The following is a 20996-nucleotide window of genomic DNA, read 5'->3' as shown; positions in this document are numbered from 1 at the left end:
CCCTTAGAGGTGCCCAGGGGGTGGTGTGTCATTGTCCCAGGTCACTGGGTGGGAGCTCGAGTCGGTTTTGTGTTGTATTGTTGAAAAGGAACCCCTAGATCAGGCCTGCACAACATGCGGCCTGGGGGCTGCATGTGGCTCGCGTGGGCTCACTGTGCGGCCCGCTGGGGGTGAGTAGATGGGCTCATTGTGTGGCCTGCGGGGGGGTGAGTAGGCAAGCGGCAGGCGAGCGGGCGGGCAGTGGCGGGGAATGAGTAGGCGAGCTGGGTGGGTGGAGGGCTGAGGAGGCGAGTGGGCGGGCAGTGGCAGGGAGGCAGGTGAACCGGCGAGCCGGAGGGGTGGGGCACCGAGGAGGCAAGCGAGCAGGCAGTGGCGGGGGGTGAGTAGGCGAGCTGGGTGAGGGGGACTGAGGAGGCGAGTGGTGAGTCGGTGGCTGACCTGTTCTACTGATCTGGTCTGGCTCCCATCCCCTCTCCCAAGGCTGGCACCAGCAAAACAAGCAGGTGCTTGGGGCGGTACATTTCTAGGGGCGGCATTCTGGCGCCAGCCATCATAGGTGCCGACTCCGGGGCATGGGGAAAAAGTGCCCTCGCCACCCCAGCTCGCATCTGCTCTGCCTCCGCCTGCTCCCCTGAGCTCGCTGCCGCTTCTTCGCTTCTCCCCCTTCCCTCCCAGGCTTGCCACGTGTGAAACCGCTATTTTGCGCAGCAAGGCTGGGAGGGAGGAGAAGCCGAGCGGTGGGCGCTCGGGGGAGGCGGTGGTGGTGGAGCGGAGGTGAGCTGGAGCGGGGAGCGGTTCCTCTACCCCCCCATTACTTCCTGCCCCCCCCCCACCCTAGCTCACCTCTGCTCTGCCTGCTCCCCTCAATGCGCCGCTGCTCCGCTTCTCCCTCCTCCCTCGCCTGAGAGGGAGGGGGGAGAAGCAGAGCGGCGGCACACATGGGGGAGCAGGCAGAGCGGAGGTGAGCTAGGGCGGGAGGTCACAGGGGGCCCGCAGGAAGCAATGGGGGAGGGGGGAGAAATGCGGCAAGCCGGGGTAGGAGGCGGTGCTGGGGATTTGGGGAAGGGAAGGAGTTGGGGTGGGGCCGGGGGCAGAAGGGCATGAAAAAGAAAGGGGAGGCAGCCAGAACATTTTTTGCTTGGGGCGGCAAAAATCCTAGAGCCGGCCCTGTCCTCTCCAAGGGTTGCAGCTGTCTAGAGGTGCCTGCCTTCCTCATTCACACCTCATTCATTCACAGGGCAATTGATTACAAAGTGGGGGGAAGATCTTATTCTACTTCTAGCAAAAAGACATTTTTCTTTTACCTTAATTATACTACCTTAGGGGCCTGCTATAACATATTACCGAGGTTCAATACTGCTGTTTCAGTGGGGCGGCGCTGAGGAAGGAGGGTTTGTTTCCGCGGGGCAGGTGGCGCGCCGGGGGGGGGGGGGGGGGTTGTGTTTCGGCAGCGCTGGGGGTTGTTTCCATGGGGCGGGTGGCGCTCGGGGGGGGTGTTGTGTTTCGGGGGGGCTGGGTGGTGCTGGGGGGGGGCGTTGGCGATGCTCGGGGGGTTTCGGCCCTCAGCTGTTTTCTTTGGAGTAATATGGCCCTTGCTGCTTTACGAGTTGTGCAGGCCTGCCCTAGATACTGAACCTAGCCCCTGTTGCTGCTGGCTCCATCTGGCAGAAGGGTTACACTTAAAAACGAAAGATGAAACTCCCTTTTACATTCCTTGCTCCTGCAAATCATGGGGACCCAACAAATGGCTCTAGCCACCAATACTGTGATGTATGAGTTGTGGCAGAAACAAAAGCACCCAAAACACAAAACATCTAGTCTCATGGGGATTCTAGAGTTTGTGTCCGGAAGCCAAAATTCACCCCTAAGTTGCCAATTTGGATGGCCTATGGTGGATGCACTCCCTCAATCAAAGGGCTGATATGACCTCAGCCTTCTCCTCTGGCTGCTTTCCCCCAACCCACCACCATCACCTCACCAGGGATGTGGTGTTTTCTCCACCAGTTGACGTTTTTAAAGCAAGATTGGGTTTCTCTTTCTAAAAGATGTGCTCTACCTCAACCTGAAGTGGTGGCCTTGATGCCTGGATTACTAGGTAAAATTCTACAGCCTGTGTCAGGCAGGACTAGCTTACCATAATGGCCTCTTCTGGCTTAAATCTATGAAAACCTCAGTCACATGTGGATTGAGCTCCAGAGAACTTGCTTTCACTCCTGCTCCAGTCTGCACCAGGCACTGGCTATGGCACTGAACCAATCACACGAGACACAGGTGGGAGAATTTTTCAGTGACATTTTTCACCAACTCCGCTGGGTGTTTTTCACAATGCAGGAATCTTGTTAATTTTGACAAAATGGCTGATTTTGTAACAAAACCTGTTCAAATGGGATTGCTCACAAGTGATGAATGTCGAGCCAGATTCGCTCCCAGACAGGCTCCTTTTCAAGTGGGGAAAAATCCCCTGAGCTGTGATTCATTCTGCATGTCCCTGGGGATGCTTTTCACTCTAATGGCTGATGCACCACCCAGGGGCCAGAAGAACTCACAGGAAAATCCAAAGGAGGAGACAGGAAGCTGGCAACCTACTCACATGTATCTCAGCTCTGACTCTCTTCTCACCAGGACCTCTCTGATCCTCTCGATTTTAAAGAGCTCCCCTTCTATGTCACCCACGGTTGTAGTCGAATCAGCCATGGAAACAATTTCTTCTGCAAATGAAACATGAAATGAATTGAGTTAGAAAGCAGGAGACAAGAAATAAAAGTGACTTGTTGATCTAGGGGGTTGATTCTTGCTTTGGATGCACAAGGGTTTCTTGTTCAAATCCCAGAAAAGCCCTTGCAAAGACACGGAGAAAGTTAAGGGGCCACTTGATCACAGTCTGTAAGTTCCTGCATGGGGAAGAAATATTTGAAAATGGGCTCTTCAATCTAGCAGACAAAGGTAAAATCAGATCCAGTGGCTGGAAGTTGAAGCAAGACAAATTCTAACAGGAAATGAGGTGCATTTTTTTTACAGTGAGGGTAATTAACCTTTGGAACAACAACGTACTGAGGGTCGTGGTAGAGTCTCCATCACTGACAAGTTTTAAATCCAGATTGGCTGTGTTGCTAAAAGATCTGCTCTAGTTCAAACAGGAATTAATTCGGGGAAGTTCTCTGGCCTGTGCTACACAGGAGGTCAGACTAGATGATCACAATGGTCCCTTCTGGCTGTATCTATTGTAAGCGGGGGAATGGTCCCGCTATTGTGGGGAACTTTCCTGGCTTCTGCACTACCCCGGTGAAGTGGACTAGCGAAAGGATCTGAGTCCCCGCTCCCACTTCCTTTACCCAGAGGCCTCCCTGCCCTTGAGGGCTCCCCTTCCACTCTCCTGTCTGGCTGAGTCCTCGTAACCCCAACAAGGCTGGGCCCAGGATTCCTGGGGGGCTCAACCCCCAACCCTGCTGTGGTCACCTAGGACAGGGGCTAGGGTGTCCCCACTCCGGGGTACTCTCTCTGCACTGGGCACCTCCCTGACCGACTGATTATTCCATACAATTTAAAGCAAATACAAGTTGTTTAATTAACAATTAATTTTAAAAAAGAATAAGGAAAAATGGGAAAGGTTAAAGGAAAACACATCACCCCGCTCTGTGGCAGGGAACATTACAAACAGTGTCTCTGGTACATCAGGGCAGTTCAGTCTGTTCCTTGTAGGTCCCAGGCCTGCTTCTCAGGCCCTGTCTGTGCTGCAGGGACGCTGTGGGTTGGACACTTGCTCTGGTGGTGGCCACATGCTCTCAGGCTCTAGGTGGCAGGACCCTTCTTCCCAGCGTCGCCCCCGCCCGGTCGGGGTTATGATCCCCCTGCAAGTCTGGCCTGCAAGGCCTCTTGGCTGAGGCGTCTCCCTGTGCTGGGCCCACTGCCCAGGGTCCCCCTCACTCTCCCCAGCTGCTCACCACACTCGGACTGCACACGGCTCCGGACTGCCCCAGCCCCAGCTCCGGACTGCTCCAGCTCCACTCTGCCTCAGCACGGCTGCTGCTGCTGCTCTGCCTTCAGCTCCCTGGGCTGCTTCTCTGGCCTCCCTGGCTCTGGTTGCTGCAGCTCTGCCCCCAGCACAGCTCTGCTCTGCAGGCTGCTTCTGTGACTCTGCTCCCAGCTCTGACCTGCTTCCTGGCTGCTTGTCTGGCCCCTCTGGCTCTGGTTGCTGCAGCTCTGCTATCTCTGGGCTGTGCTCTGGCTTTGGGGCTGCAGCTCTGCTCCCAGCAGCTCAGCTCGGGCCCCTGCTCTCTCCTTAGCTCGGCCCCACTCTGTCTGACTCAGGCCATTCCAGTTCACACGGAGGACGGGACCCCCCCGGCCTCCTGACTCTCTGATTAGCCTGCCCGCCCTGTCAATCAGGCTGATCTGGAGCATTGGCCTCTCTCCATTGTTCCTGGGGACAGTCAGTCTCAGGCTCCTGATTTGCCATCAACCCTTCCCCTTTTAGTGCTGGGAGCTAGCCAACCAAAACACCCCCACTGAGTGTTAGTAAGGGGGCAACAGTCCCCTTACATATGAAAACAACTCAAGGAGAGACTGGGTCAGACGCTGATCCCAGGACACCCAAGTACAGGCTCGATCCTGCAAAGTACAGCGTACTCTTGCCCAAGCCAGCAAAGCACATGTACGCACATGCTGACTTCAAGCTCATTGGGCCCGATTCTCAATGATGCTAAGGCCCCTTTGCAACGTTCTGTGATGTCAATAGCATATATTGCCATGGGAAGCCCCCTTTACCCTGGCAGAGTGTTGCAAAGGAGACCAACCCTGGCTTCGCACCAGTTTTTAAATGGCGAAGTGACATTCAGTCAACTTGCCCCCAGTGCAGTGGAAGGCACACAGGTAAACAGCCCAGCCAGTCCTGGCCTCATGCAAAGCAGTGTGGGATAGCAGTTGGAGGATTGCCAAGCGAGCATGAACAAGCAGTGTGTGCAAACAAACATGAGTCTGCACTAACTCAGCACACAACAAATTTTCTACACTTTTAAAGTGGACTAAAGAAGGCGTATCAGCTGGCCAGTTAGTGCACAATAAACCCTCTGTGTAGACAAGCCCTTAGTGTAACTGAGAATCCGGCCCATTGCTTTCAGTGGAGCTCTTTATGGCTTCAGGTTCATTGCTGGATTGGAGCAAAAGAGTTCTGAAGCTTGCAAGCCAGAGTCCTAAATCTAGTGCTACTTCAGTGATGCCACTCTAGATCGTGATCAGCTTCAGGATCAACGTACCCATGGAAAGCTGCTGGGCGGCTGGATTTCTCCTTTATTTCTATTTCCTGGACTTTGCCTGATGTTCCCCTCATTGGAACGGTTCTGCTCAGCACCCGCATTACCATCAAGGCTGGCTCAGGTAGCTATTCTCTCCTCCTAACTAGCATGCAATATGCATGAAGGGCCCACTGCGACAGAACGCTTCTGAAGCAGGCAAGCCAGAGAGGCCGAGCATTAAGTAAGCTCTGTCATTTCCCCTTCTTTCATTAGATTCGCTAATTATTCTTTCAAAGCCAATGAGTCACCAGACTTTGCTCTGACGATAAATCCTAGAAACATCAGAGACCTCATCCTCCATAAAGCAGCAAGAGAATAAATGAGATAAAAACTGCTGGAGGGGGAAAATGAATCTGCATCTCTGAGTCTTCTGATAATTCAAAGGTGCTTGTGTTTTGCCTGCTGGAGATAAGGCAGGCGCATAGACCATGTTTTTTGCCATGAAACATGGTAAGAGCAGGGACACACCCCGCCTTCAGTTATCTGCTTAGATCACTGTTAGGGCATGAGGAGCGTTTGAGCAGCTGTATACGCAACATAAAGTTTAGAGAGGGACAACATGAAGAGTTACTGTTCCAAGGACTAAACCTACAAGTCAAGGTGAAAAACATCTGCACATTGCAAGACCCTCCCTCCAGTTTAAAGGTCTACATCAGTTGTGCATTGTTTGTTATGTACATGTCGTTAATCAAGTTCTATTCAACATGCTGTTTTTACATGGGAACATAGGGACTGCCAGATTGGATCACACCCACAGACCAGTGAATCCAGTGACTGACAGTGGCCAGCACCAGATGCCTAAGTGATGGGCCCAGCCCAAGATCCTGGCTCCAACCTCTCTCCACACCCCCAAACTCCTTCCTTCTGGACTTTGCTAGGTCTGAACTCCACATCTTGGGCCCACCTTTAGTGGCAAGTAGTCTCCTAATGCCAGGGTAGGGATGTGGTGAAGAGTCACCACAGGTTTCACTGTTGCAGCATTGCTCAGCTCCAGAGCGCAGCTCAGAGCCCTGGCTGGGTCTCCTCATTCCCGGCTGTCAAGCGCCTTGTGACCCCTCTAAGAAAACCAAAAACCCTTTCCCTCTATTTGTCTCCAAAGTGCTCAGCCCCCGAGTGGAGACCTGAAAGGCTTTTACCTGCCAGGATCTGAGCCAGAATCAGTTGGTGCCATTGCTAACCCTCAGCCCCCAGTGCAGGGTGCTGCTGCCTTCCTCACAGAGAGGACTCTGCACTGATTAAACTTTCCCCCACCCCACTGCCGTTTTGTGCTCTGGCTGGAGAGGGGCCTGGGCCTGCCAATAGGGATGCTTACATAACCCAGCCTCCCACTGTGTTCCTCCAATCTCCCCTCCTAACAGCGCCCCGCCGAGGGTGCAGCTAGCTGGAATCTGCCTATTGATCTGAGCAGAGCACTGGAAGGCAGAAATTCCTGGAAAAAGAACCCCCTGCTCTGATGAAAACTCCCTCTGTAACCTTGGGAAAGTCCCACTGATTTCCATGGGAGACAGATGCCTAAGTAGCTTTGAGGATCTGGCCCTTAGCCACCAGTTTTCCAAACTGGCCTCTGCTTTGGCTGAAAAGTTACAGTTGACTGGATGTTGTGGTAATAATAATAATAATTAATTAATGGAGATATCCCATCTCCTAGAACTGGAAGGGACCTTGAAAGGTCATTGAGTCCAGCCCCCTGCCTTCACTAGCAGGACCAAGTACTGATTTTGCCCCAGATCCCCAAATGGCCCCCTCAAGGATTGAACTTACAACCCTGGGTTTAGCAGACCAATGCTCAAACCACTGAGCTATCCCTCCCCCTTGGGTGGGTGTGTGGGTGGGGGGTGGAGGGGTGAGAGAGAGAGATGCATGTAGCTGTATGGGTTTTTCCTGGTTGTTGTGCTTTAGTTGGGCATTACACTGCTCTACAACCAAAATGCTTCTGAAATAAATGTAGTCAAACTTTACTAATTCTGGGTCACTGAGAACGAAAATGATGCTTAAAATTGATGATTGGCTCTAGTTTTCAAGATATGCTATTGGGTCAGTACATACGACCCTTGACTTGGGAATGGCGGAGGATAAGTGAGTTATAAAGGGAAGGGATCTCAATTTAAACCAGAAATGACTAAAATACATCTTCGACTGGATCTATGAATAAATCTATGACTGGGTTTGGACAGTACTTGCTTTTTAGGCAAAACAATGAATGATGCAATTTGAAGCTGGTATTGTGTCATACATGATATGAATTGCATCATGTTATTCCTAGAAGTCATGGATGATGCAATCATAACAAAGCTTACATCACTCTGCTGAACAAATTGCCCTATATCAGCTCTAGAAATCATACAGTGTCGTGCTCTCTTATTTGTCAGTGTTTGATTTTGCAAAGGGACACATTTCTGTTTAGCTAAAGTGAGCAGAGATGCCTCGTACTTGTGTGAACAGTGCAGATAACTTCGGCTATGTTTGTGGTGAAGTGACTTTTGCATCACAAAAGCGCAGTATAACCATTATGGTTAAGAAAGCCTATCACCTTTATTTTGGCTGCAAAATTGGAGATCAGGACAAGAAGTGGGCCCCACACATATGCTGCAACACTTGTGCAACAAATCTTCGCCAGTGGTTGAACAGGAAAAGGAAATTTATGCCTTTTGCAGTGCCAATGATTTGGAGAGAGCCAACAGATCATACCAGCAATTGTTACTTCTGTATGGTGCCTCCAGTTGGGAAAGGTGTGTCAAAGAAGAAAAAGTGGACTGTGCATTATCCAAACATTCCATCAGCTATACACCCAGTACCCCACGGAGAAGGACTGCCAGTTCCTGATGCATCAGAATCATTCTCACTTGAGTCAGATGAGGAAGTGGAAGAGGATGAAACTTCTGGTCCTGAACCATGAATGTCACAGGACTCACATTTTCTCCCATCCTCCTCCTCTGAACCACACCTCATAACACAAGGTGAACTGAATGACCTTGTCAGGGATTTGGAACTACCCAAGAGTAAGGCAGAGCTGTTGGGCTCCAGACTACAGCAGTGGAATCTCCTGGCAGGTGATGTTAGGGTTTCCATGTTCCGTGACCGTCAAAAGGATCTTGTCCCATTCTTCTTCATGGAAGGTGATCTTGTAGCCTGCAACAACATTGATGGTGTGATGGCAGCCCTCAACATCGTTCACGATCCAGATGAGTGGAGACTGTTCATTGATTCATCGAAGACGAGTCTTAAAGCTGTTTTACTGCATAATGGCAATGTTTTGCCATCAATTCCAGTTGGTCATGCAGTCCATATGAGGGAAACCTATGACAACATGAAACAACTTTTGAGGTGCATAAACTATGACCAACATCAGTGGCAGCTTTGTGGCGATTTGAAGATTGTTGCTCTCTTGCTTGGTCTGCAGACTGGATACACAAAGTACTGCTGTTTTCTCTGCGAATGGGATAGTCGTGCAAGAGATTCCCACTACATCAAGAAAGATTGGCCACTCCGACAGTCATTGGAGCCTGGGAGGAAAAGTGTTCAGCATCCACCACTTGTTGAATCAAGGAAGATCTTGTTACCACCCTTACACATCAAGCTGGGTCTGATGAAGAACTTTGTCAAGGCCATTGACAAAACACAAGCAGCTTTCAAGTACCTCCATGGAAAATTTCCAAGGTTAAGTGAAGCTAAGATAAAGGAAGGTGTCTTTGTTGGTCCTCAGATTCGTGAACTTCTTCGAGATGATGCATTTGACCATGCATTGCGTGGCAAGGGAAAGACGGCATGGAAAGCCTTCCAGTTAGTGGCAATACATTTTCTCGGAAACAACAAGGCAGACAACTACAGGTTGTTGGTGGAAAACCTCCTCAAGGCATACAAAAGCCTTGGTTGCAACATATCACTAAAGATACATTTTTTGCACTCTCATTTAGATTTTTTTCCACCGAACTGCGGAGCAGTGAGCGACGAGCACGGCGAGCGATTTCACCAGGACATTGCAACAATGGAGAAACACTATCAGGGCAAATGGAGCCCATCAATGCTTGCAGACTATTGCTGGACAGTGACAAGAGATGCTCCATTTAATGAATACAAGAGACAAGCCAAGAAGCGCCAAGTAGACACTGAATAGGACTAAACTAGGTACATAATAGTTTTTTGCCTTTTGTTTCATAATAAATTTTATTTATATAACCCTTTTGCTGATTTTTAAAGTGTTATATAAACAGGACAGGTGAAATATTATCATATAAAGCAACCATAAACACGTGAAAAGACCTAGGTTTACAATTTATGATTAAAACTCTACTATCTACACAATATACATAGACATAAAATGTAAAAACTTAAATATCTTAGAAACAGTAGCCATTCAGTTGTTTTAATTGTCATATTTGAATTCAGCACATCAAAATACATAATAAATAGTACATTTTATCTCTGAAGCAGACGACTTCTCAAAAATTGTAGGCCAGAGTTATTTGTCTTTAGCAACCTCCACTGCATTTAAGAATGTATATACTGCAGTACTGGTCAGAGTACCAGTAATTTCGCATCCAGCAACGTAGCCTGGCTGGCAGGTTCATGGTTTTTTTAATACGTTTCATTTTGTTCCTATATGGTGCTTTGTTCGCCCTCCGATTCCCTGTTATTTAGTAAAAAGAACAGGAGTACGTGTGGCACCTTAGAGACTAACAAATTTATTAGAGCATAAGCTTTCGTGGACTACAGCCCACTTCTTCGGATGCATATGAATGGGCTGTAGTCTACAAAAGCTTATGCTCTAATAAATTTGTTAGTCTCTAAGGTGCCACAAGTACTCCTGTTCTTTTTGCGGATACAGACTAACACGGCTGCTACTCTGAAACCTTTCAGAGTAACAGCCGTGTTAGTCTGTATCCGCAAAAAGAAGAACAGGAGTACTTGTGGCACCTTAGAGACTAACAAATTTATTAGAGCATAAGCTTTCGTGGACTACAGCCCACTGTTATATGCATCCGAAGAAGTGGGCTGTAGTCCACGAAAGCTTATGCTCTAATAAATTTGTTAGTCTCTAAGGTGCCACAAGTACTCCTGTTACTCTGAAACCTGTTATTTAGTGTATCTGGAAAATACAGAGGTGACATTCACTAGCGATGACATACGGAGGAACAGGGCTGCTTCATGGAGCTCCAGACACAAGAATAGCCCATTTCTCACCTCATTTGAAAACACTTTACTTTAAAAATTGTTCCAGTCAGCCCCCAACCTGTCGCTCCTGGCTCCTGAGAGCATTAGATAAGGACCAAGGGATTGTAAGTCCCCGTTGAGTTGTGCCAGTACTCTTTGGACAGTAAGGGACACAGAGAAAATAATTGTCCAGCAAGATTAAGTGTCCGTTACATGGTATTGCAAGCAAAGAATTTCCTTTTGGCTCCGAATGATGGGAAGGGGGGACCCATCCCAGGGGAGTGGAAAGTAGAGCTGTGGATGAGAGGACACAGACCCCTGTTATTCCACAAAAGTCTCCTTGTGCCATTTAATTGTGATTCAGTCAGGAGAAGCCAGTGAATATGTACGGAGGTTTAAAATAGTGGAGTTAGTACTGGCCGTGGTCTAGGCCAGGACACTGGACTGGAGGGACCCCGGTCTGATCCCACTGGGCAGTTCCTGTGTTCCATTTCTGATGGGAAAAGAGATGGCCCCATCAGCGGGCCTGTGATCACACCATGCTGCTCAGACAGCCAGGCATCCCAAGGCACTTTGCACATGACAACCGAGCTAGACAGCAAGATCAATAATGTATTATTGGAGCAAAATGACCTCTCAACAGGCCCCATTTCAACCATGCAACCCACAGAAGAGAACAGAGTGTTGATTTAAACTCAGAGACAATCTGATCATCACACACTGTCCTGGGGAAGAGAGCATCACTAATGAGGAGTGTAATAGCTACAGACTTTCACTGCATACAGCTTTGGTGGAAACATTTAGACAGCCATCAGCCAGCTGGGTATGACTCACAACAGTGCTGGGAGCAGATCTGTGTTTCTAGTGAGCTACGTCATAGAATCAGAAGACTGGAAGGAACCTCAAGAGGTCATCTAGTCCAGTCCCCTGCACTCATGGCAGGACTAAGTATTATCTAGCCCATCCCTGGCAGATGTTTGTCTAACGTGCTCTTAAAAATCCCCAATGATGGAAATTCCGCAACCTCCCTAGGCAACTTATTCCAGTGCTTAACTACCCTGACAGGAAGTTTTTCCTAATATCCAACCAACGTAAACCTCCCTTGCTGCAATTTAAGCCCATTACTTCTTGTCTCCCTAATGCTTGTAACAACCCTTTATGTACTTGAAAACTGTTACCACGTCCCCTCTCAGTCGTATTTTCTCCAGACCAAACAAACCCAGTTTTTTCAAATTTCCCTCAAAGGTCATGTTTTCTAGACCTTTAATCATTTTTGTTGCTCTTCTCTGGACTTTCTCCACATCTTTCCTGAAATGTGGCACCCAGAACTGGACACAATACTCCAGCTGAGGCCTAATCAGCATGGAGTGGAGCTGAAGCATTACTTCTCATGTCTTGCTTACAACACTCCTGCTAATACATCCCAGAATGACATTTGCTGTTTTTTGCAACAGCGTTACAATGTTAACTCATATTTAGCTTGTGATCCACTACGACCCCCAGATCCCTTTCCGCAGAACTCCTTCCCAGGCAGTCATTTCCCATTGTGTATGTGTGTAACTGATTGTGAGTACTTTGCATTTGTCCTTATTGAATTTCATCCTATTTACTTGAGACCATTTCTCCAACTTGTCAAGATCATTTTGAATTTTAATCCTATCCTCCAAAGCACTTGCAACCCCCTCCCAGCTTGGTATCGTCCACAAACGTTATAAGTGTACTCTCTATGCCATTATCTAAATCACTGATGAAGATATTGAACAGAACCAGACCCAGAACTGATCCCTGTGGGACCCCACTTGATATGCCCTTCCAGCTTGACTATGAACCAATGATAACTACTGAGAATAGTTTTCCCACCAGTTATGCACCCACCTTATAGTAGGTTGTGTTTCCCTAGTTTGTTTATGAGAAGGTCATGTGAGACATTGTCAAAAGCCTTACTAAAGTCAAGATATACCACATCAACCACTTCCTCCCATCCACAAGCCCTGTTACCCTGCCAAAGAAAACTACTAGTTTGGCTTGACACAATTTGTTCTTGACAAATCCACGCTGACAGTTACGGCTACTGGGGTCATGATGAAAGATGCCTGATTGATTGGCAATCCCAGGGACTGAGGTTCTCTCTACACTGTGAGCTGCCGAGAGTTGCTGAGTGCTTTCAATTCCCATTGCAATCAGTAAGAGCGGAGACCTGGCGGAATCAGCCCTTTATCCACATCCACAGGGAGCATAAGCAGCATACATTCCCCTTCCCCTACAGTGTTGTGCCACAGCCTTGCCCTAGAGGAACCATGGGTAGGAATGGTGGGGGGGAGAGGGTGTCAGGCAGCCACTGAGAGGTCATTGCATGCATCCCTAGCTGGATGGCCTTGTGGTTTTGGCAGTGGATTTGGCTACAGGTGACTACAGTTCAGCCACAATTTCCCTGTCTGACCTTGGGCAGGTCATTGCCTCATTCTGTGCCTCAGTTTCCCCAATTGTAATACGGGAATAATGATGCTTCTTTTTGTCTATTTCAGCTGTAAACTCTTCAGGGCAGGGTCCATTGCTCCCTATGTGTTTGTACAGCACCTAGCACAGCCGACTCTGATCTCCATTGGGGCTTCTAGGAACTGATGTAATATAAATAATCATAAGGGGGAAGGAGTGATGTACTTCAGTCACAATCCCACCACTTAACCATGAGAAGAGACTGAGAAACCCATAGGGCCCAATTGTGCTCAGCCCATCACAGATTTGGCCTCATAGAGACTTCCTGGGATAGGGAGGCCCATCATAAGGAGCACAGGTGGGACAACCCAGTTGTCCAGTCATCTACCGGCAACAGCTGTTTGATTTCTGTGGTTCTTTGGCATCGCTTCACCCTCTGCTACCGTGCCACAACTCCTGGGGTGCAACCCATCTGCCACCCTGGATCTGTCACACTGCTCCTATTGAAACCCCAGGGAGAGACCATGGAGGCTGAAGGAAGCAACCAGGGAATCATTGTCCACAACCAAATGCTTGCAGCAAAGGCTAGTGGATGCTTAAGGACCAAAAATGATGAGGGGCAAAGTTTTACCTCTCATCCTTTGGTTGCACAGCACCCCCTAGAGCCCTGCAGGGGCATTACCTCCAGGTCTGATTCAGCAACCTGGGTTTTCCTTAGAGTCCTCCTACCTAACAACAGATCTACAGCCCAAGCTGGACACTCCCACACATTGATGCAGGAACTCCAGACGCCTCTACTTAAAACAGCCCCAGTGACATGTGGCTAAGCCTACACCAATGTCCCGGGAGGTCACACATTCTATTGAGGGTGGAATCAATTGCAAAAGCTGAGCCAAATTCTCCAGAAGTCTTGAAAGCTGCCAAATTTAATAATTTTTGTTGCTCAGCAAGCAATCTCTTTGCCAGAGCCAGTGGTTTGTCAGGGAGGGTGAGCGTGTGTGTGCTGGGGGCCGGTGCCGTGGCACTGAGCCAACAGGGGCCCGCAGAGCAGTCTGAAATACTGGCACAGTCTAGGCAGGCAGTACTGCTACCCCAAAGCTACTGTGATTACATATGACTAGAAATATGGGACCCAAAAGGGCTAATGCAATTCTTGGATGCATAAATGGAAATCTCAAATAGAAGTAGAGAGGATATTTTACCTCTATATTGTGCACTGGTGTGATCGCTGCTGGAGTGCTGTGTCCAGGTCTGGTGCCCACAATTCAAGAGGGATGTTGATAAATTGAAGAGGTTCAAAGAACAGCCACGAGAATGAATAAAGGATTAGAAAATATGACTTATAGTGATAACCTTCTTTTTGTTAAGTTAAGTGTAAGGGATGACTTGATCACATAAGAATGTAAGAATGGCCATACTGGGTCAGACCAATGGGTGGTGTTTTGGGGGCTGAAAGCGGTCAGGGTTGAGGTTTATTGGGAAGAAGGAAGGTAACGTAAGTGTTTGGGTTTGGTGCAGAAGGGGGTCATATTTGGAGTTTAAGGGTTGAGGGGGTATCAGTGTTGGGAGAATTAAGGGGAGAAGGGGGTCAGTTTGGGGGATTTGAGGGAAGTAGAAGTGGTCAGTGTTGGGTTTTGGGGGTAGAATGGAGGTCACTTTTGGTGTTTGGAGTAGAAGGGGGTCAATGTTTGGGGCTTATTGGGTAGAAGGGAGGTCAGATATGAGGTTCATTGGATAGAAGAGGGCTCAGCGATGGAGTGTGGATATAGAAGGAGGGTCAATGTTGGGGTGTATTGGATCAAAGGGGGTTCAGTGTTGAGGTTTGGGGGTCATTGTTGGGCAGAAGGGGGGTCAGTGTTGAGTTGAAGGGGGTCAGTGTTGGGGTGTAAGGGGGTCAGTTTTGAAGGTTGGGGTGTAAGGGAACGTCAGTGTTGGGTAGAAGGGGGTTAGTGTTGAGCTTTGGGGGTGTATGGGAAGGTCACTTTTGGGGTGTGGGGTGGAAGGGGGTCAGTGTTGAGGTTTGGGAGGGAAGGGGATATCTGTATGTGAGTGTTGGTCTCACAGTGCAAAGGCTTTGTTGAGGAGAAAGGTTTTGGAGCATTTTCTGAAGTCAGTCAACCTCTGGATTCACGTGATCTCCTCCGGGTACTCGTAGCACAGCCAGATCCTGTGATCTCTGCGACAGAGTGCTAGCTGTAGAACCCTGGTCACTTGTGTAACAGAGAATATATATTGGCTTAATTGGGAGAAATTAACCTATTATGGTGGAGATTGTTGACACTTGGGGGCAATGGCTGGGCTAAGGAGGTAATTAGTTCAATAAGGGAAGATATGTAATTGGCAGAAGACAGAAGTGGGGAGCTCAGAGAATGGCTGGATGGAAGGCTCCAGAGAAAGGAGCAAAGTGTGAGCCAGGTGTGATATCAGAATTGAGAGAGGGAAAGTTAAGACGAGTCAGTCAAGAATTTTGCAGAGATACATTTTTTGCTGGAAAATGCTGATTCATCAAACCAAAACTTTTCAAGGAAATACATTGGTTGCTATGCCACTTTGGTCAGGAAAGGTTTATCAGGTCCAAGGGGGATCTTATGGTCAAAATCAAACAGAGACCTGCCCCAGAACAGCCTGGTGGTGTGAGTACTATCTGGGATGTGGGAAACCCAGATTCATGTCTCTGCTCCAAATCAGGGACTTAATCCTGGCTCTACTACATTCCAGGTGACTGTTCTCACACTGGGCTATTGGCTATTCTTGGGTGTGTTTCTCTGACTCACAAAAATTTTCAAAAGGTCTCTGTTTTGTTCTAGTTGGAACAGAAACAAATGTCAAAACCTCCACATGTTCCACAAATCAGAATTTTTGTTTTCTGGTCAGCCCTAGATTTGAGCTCCACTCCCTGCCCATTGCTGAGGTAGAGAAAGCACAATATGAACAGTACAGCATTACCACTGTAGGATTGCATCACCTTCCATACAAGGAAAGCATGAATTAATTAAGCCTCAAAAGCCCACCTGCGCCCCTGGGGAGGGAAGATTTCTGACACAGTCCCATATGACATTGTCATAGGCAAACTAGGGAAATGTTGTCCAGATTAAATTACTATAAAGTGGATGCAAAACTGGCTGACAGACTGTACTTAAAGAGTAATCATCAATGATTGGCATCAAACTGGGAGGGTGTATCTAGTGCGGTCCTGCAGGGGTTGATCCTGGGTCTGGTACTATTCAATATTTTCATTAATGATTTGGATAATGGAGTGGAGAATGTGCTTATAAAATCTGCACAGCACACCAAGATAGGAGGGGTTGCAAGCACTTTGAAGGACAAAATTAGCATTCAAAATGATCTCAACAAATTAGAGAATTGGTCTGAAATCAACAAGATGAAATTCAATAAAGAGAAGTGCAAAGTACTTCATGTAGGAAGGAAAAATCAAATGCACAACTACAAAATGGGGAATAACTGGCTAAGTGGTAGAACTGCTGAAAAGGATCTGGGGGTCATAGTGGATCACACATTGAATATGAGTCAATGTGATGCCGTTGCAAAAGAGGCTAATGTCATTCTGGGATGTATTAACAGGAGTGTTGTGTGTAAGACATGGGAGGTAATTGTCCCATTCTACTGAGCACTAGTAAGGCCTCAGCTGGCGTACTGTGTCCCAGCTCCGGCTGCCACACTTTAGGAAAGATGTGGACAAACTGGAGAGTGTGCAGAGGAGAGCAACAATGATAAAATATTTAGAAAATGTGACCTATAGGAAAGGTTGAAACAACTCAGTATGTTTAGTCATGAGAAGGGAAGAGTTCATAACAGCCTTCAAATATGTTAAGGGCTGTTATAAAGAGGACAGTGATCAGTTGTTCTCCACATCTACTGAAGGTAGGACAAGAAGTAATGGGCTTAATCTGCAGCATACAGATTTAGGTTAGATATTAGGAAAAACTTTCTAACTCTATGGGTAGTTAAGCTCTGGAAAAGGCTCCCAAGGGAGGTTGTGGAATCCCCGTCATTGGAGGTTTTTAAGAACAGGTTGGACAAACCCCTGTCAGGATGGTCTGGGTTTACTTGGTCCTGCCTCAGTGCAAGGGGCCAGACATGATGACCTCTCGAGGTCCCTTTCAGCTCTACAGTTCTGTGATCATCCCCATTTCACAGGGGGAGAAACAGGTACAGAGCAGGGAAATGAGGTTCTTGAGAAAACAGAGCAAACGAGCAGCTGCATCTGGAAGAGAACCTTGGAGTCCTGCCCCCTCCCCTTGGCTCATTGCTCTAACCACTAGCCCACACTCCCCACACGGTTATGTAGCAGCCGATAAAAGAGCTGCTGCTGTGTATCTGAAGCCCAGCTACCTCTCCCAGGATGTAGATTTCTGTGGTGGCATTGATCACACAGTTGCGTACTTGAATAAATAGACACCATCTACTCAGCATAAATATTCTGGATAAATGGATAACCATCAATCTCCCCAGCACAGCTGTTGCCGGAACTGCCAGCCCTGAGACGCTCACTTGGGGAACTGTAAAGCAGAAACTAATAATATTTAGCAGCATCGTGAATGTGTAAATTCCTGAATCTTGCCCTCATCTTCATTATTCACCATGATGTTCTCAAGAATCATATTAACAATGAGCCATTGGAGCCAGGAGGGGATCATTTTTCAAAGGCAGTCACAGCTTTGGGGGGCTCTGGGGACTGATGTGTTATCTTTTAATACTTTCTCCACCCAGAGAGACAAGCTAGGACGTTTCTCATTTACTCTAACCCCGTCATCCATCCCTTCCCTCATCTGCGTCCCCAAAGGTGCTGGAGTTTTGCCACCTCTGTGCTCTCGCAGCACAAACTCCCGCCTGGAAGAGCTGGTGTGAGTTGATTTTGTGAATGAACACAGAACTCTTGGTTCCCAGCCAAGTTTTCCTACTCATGAGCCTGATCACCTGCTTTCTCCAGTGTCTGCCACTATTATGTCCCTGCGGCTGAGCAGAAAAGGACTGCTTTGAAAATGCCTATTGCCTTCACCCTGCCAATGAGCTATGCGGGCACCCCGAGACCCTCCCCCCGTGCCACCAACAACCCCCTAGCCCTAGGGGGGAGGATGGCAAAGTCCCTGACTTACCCTTGTAAAACTTTCAAGGTGATGAGAAAAACCATCAGAGGCACCGAACATTTCTAAACACCCACCCCCTCTGATTGCTGTGTACCCCCATCACAGTCACTAGCAGGGGTGGGCGTAGAGAAGGGAGCTAGGAGACCAGTCCAACTGAGGTCCAGCTCAGACGGTGTGTTATTCATCAGCAGGCTCTGCAGGCACTGAGTGCGGATTTGAGTCCGTTGCCTGGAGAGGTGGCTGAGCTCTCTCATCGGGCAGGGATCTCAGGGGATGCCTGGCTGCTCCACATGCATGCAAAGCGCTCTCACCTTTGGCTGGGTCTGCAGCTGTCCACTTGGTTGACTCCAATGATCCATACCTGGTAGGTGTCCTGCTCTCCTTTTCCATTCTAGCACCTTTCTTATTTTTAATAAGACCCTAAGAAAAGGTGTTAAAAAAAAAATCCTCCTGAGCCCAGAATTCCTCAGGCAGATGCACTTCTAAGGAGCCAGTTCCAGAGGGAAGCCAGAGCCCACCCTCTGAAAAGAAATATATTAAAAGAGAGAGAGATCAAATCAAAAAAGAAAAGAGAAGCCTGACACCTGCCTGGCAGCTGCTGTCTGATGATTAGCCGTTGAGATGCTTTTGCAAAGCTGCACGAATATGAAATAGACCAGAAGCAGCAGGAGGCGAGATATAAGTGTTCATTATTGGACAGAGGGGCTCCCTCTGGTGGAAGCAAGGACAAGAAGCTTTCTTGAACACTGTTAGTCCTTCCTATACATATAGGACCCCTGTTACTATAATGCTGCACCTCACAATCTTTAACGTACCTGTCCTCACAACATCCCTGTGAAGTTGGGCAGTGCTATTATCCCATACTTTAAAGAGTGGGAATTGAGGCACAGAGAGACAAAGAGGGAGATTTTTCAAAGGCACAAATGGCACTTGCCTCCCATTGAAAGTCAATGGGAATTTAGTATCAGAGGGGTAGCCGTGTTAGTCTGTATCCACAAAAACAACGAGGAATCCGGTGGCACCTTAAAGACTAACAGATTTATTTGGGCATAAGCTTTCGTGGGTAAAAAAACTACTTATTTGGGGTTTTTACCCACGAAAGCTTATGCCCAAATAAATCTGTTAGTCTTTAAGATGCCACCGGACTCCTCATTTTAATGGGAATTTCATGCTCAAGTGACTTTGAAAATCTTCCCCCCACCTGGCTTTCCCAAGGTCGCACCCAACCCTGTAAAAGAGCAAGGATTTGAAGCCAGGTCTCCCAATATGCCAGCTAACCTAACTACTGGGCCATCCTGTGCTCCTACACTTCTACCACTCAACTCAAGACTCATCCAACAGAGGCCGAGCTGAAGCAGTAACCATTCTGCTATCAACTCCAGAGTTATCTCCTCCCTGGACAAGACCACACTAAATATGGGAAAGTCACTCAAGCTGTCTGTCTGTCTCTCTGACCAGAAATTCCATCCCGACTTGAGGAAACTTTTATCCAAACTGGTATGACAAATCAGCGCCTTCCAGCCACAATAAAAAAAAGTTTTGCCCAAGAATTCCCAACCAGCTCTAACCACGACACAAAAGCAAACGTGCTTGGTTCTTAGTCTAGTGCTGATCTGCAGGCAAGCCAGGCAGTTCTGTGTGGAGAGTCAGGCTGACACACAAACAGGGATTTTTGTAAAGGGCAGAAGGAAACCAGAGAAAACCCACCACGAAATCATCTGTTCCCTGTTGCTGTACAGTAACTCTCCAGTCAGAGACGACGAGTTCACTTGCCCCACCCATCAACCTATGGCATCGAGGTCTCTCTGTGACTTTTCCCACCCCAACTGCTCCTCACAGCATGGTGACCTTCATTTATTGTTGTTAATTAATAGGCATCTCAGCCACAAACCAACCTCACTGCACTAGGCGCTATACTGACACAAAGCAGTCCCTGCCCTTTATTTGTGAAATTCCTGTATATCTGTTAAGTGCCCAGTGCCCTTCATATACCCTCCCCAAAAGACCCTGAGTATCGAATACCCCAAGTGTGCTGGCTTCTGTACCCATGTCTGTTGACTGCTCCTTCCATCTGCAGCTCACAATCCTTCCAATCCAGCGTTTCTGAATCTGGGGTCCCCAAGGGTACTCCAGGGGATCCACGGTCCCGCTGATCAACCCCTCCCACTCCCTTCCTCAACTCCTCCCGGCAAGTCCAGCGGCACAGCGGGGCTAAGGCAGGCTTCCTACCTGCCCTGGCTCTGCACTGCTCCCAGAAACGGCCGGCACATCCCTGCGGCCCCAGGGCGGAAGGGAGGGTGGCAGGGGGTCTCCACACACTGCCCCCACCCCAAGAGCCAACTCCACATTGGCCAGGAACTGCAGCATGGCCTGTGACCTCCCTCCTGGAGCCTCTCTTCCTCCTCCCAGTGCCTTCAGCAGGTGACCAGTTTCTGGTGCCTCTCTGGCTTGCAGAGCACAAGACTCAGGCTAACTTAAAGGTCAGCTGCCTCCCTGCAGATTCGTATTTAACTTGCTGGTCCCAGGCCAGATTCTTACACTTGTAAGTTTCCCAGCATATCCCCAGAGATTTCCCATTTGAGTTCTCTGGCCCCAGGCTTCCTGTTGCTTCCGAATGGGATCTCTAGGTACTGAGCCTGCTGCCCAGTTCCTCCCCATGCCTCTACAGCAAGAAGGCTCGTGCCACTTACAGTCCCTCCCCTGAGCCTATCCTGTGTTTTGTGTAATAGAACTATGGGCCTATTACGATTTTGGCACACCACACCTTTATAAACCTCCTCTAAGTCCTTAAACCCCATTGTGCCTGGGTCCTGTGGGACATGGTAGGCATTAGGGGCTATCAAAGGCACCTTTCCCAGCACAGTTAGAAAAACAGATCTTTTCATGCCACTGTCTTCAACAGCATCTGCATGGAAAGACAGCAAAACTCTAGCCAGATTCTTCTTTTGCATTAAACTGGAGGCCCTTCAAAGTCCCATAAGTGGTCATTTTACCATTCATCTGCTTTTAA

General features: G+C 48.4%; 1 protein-coding gene across 2 annotated transcripts in view; it reads right to left on the bottom strand.

The window, feature by feature from the left end:
* LOC128847702 (bMERB domain-containing protein 1-like) overlaps positions 1–18631 on the bottom strand; it is a 59400-nt gene extending 40769 nt beyond the window's left edge. For both annotated transcript variants that reach the window (XM_054047327.1, XM_054047328.1), the window contains exons 1-2: positions 18298–18631; positions 2591–2708 (exon numbers count right to left, since the gene is read on the bottom strand). In XM_054047327.1, coding sequence (XP_053903302.1) covers positions 2591–2708; positions 18298–18376 — 197 coding nt within the window. In that variant the 5' untranslated portion in view covers positions 18377–18631. The remainder of the gene's footprint in view (positions 1–2590; positions 2709–18297) is intronic.
* Positions 18632–20996: the final 2365 nt, after the last annotated feature.

Source organism: Malaclemys terrapin, chromosome 13 (assembly GCF_027887155.1).
Source record: "Malaclemys terrapin pileata isolate rMalTer1 chromosome 13, rMalTer1.hap1, whole genome shotgun sequence".
NCBI classification, from domain to species: domain Eukaryota; kingdom Metazoa; phylum Chordata; order Testudines; family Emydidae; genus Malaclemys; species Malaclemys terrapin.
The sequence above is the reverse complement of the archived record's forward strand: the minus strand, read 5'-3'. Positions and strand labels throughout refer to the sequence as shown.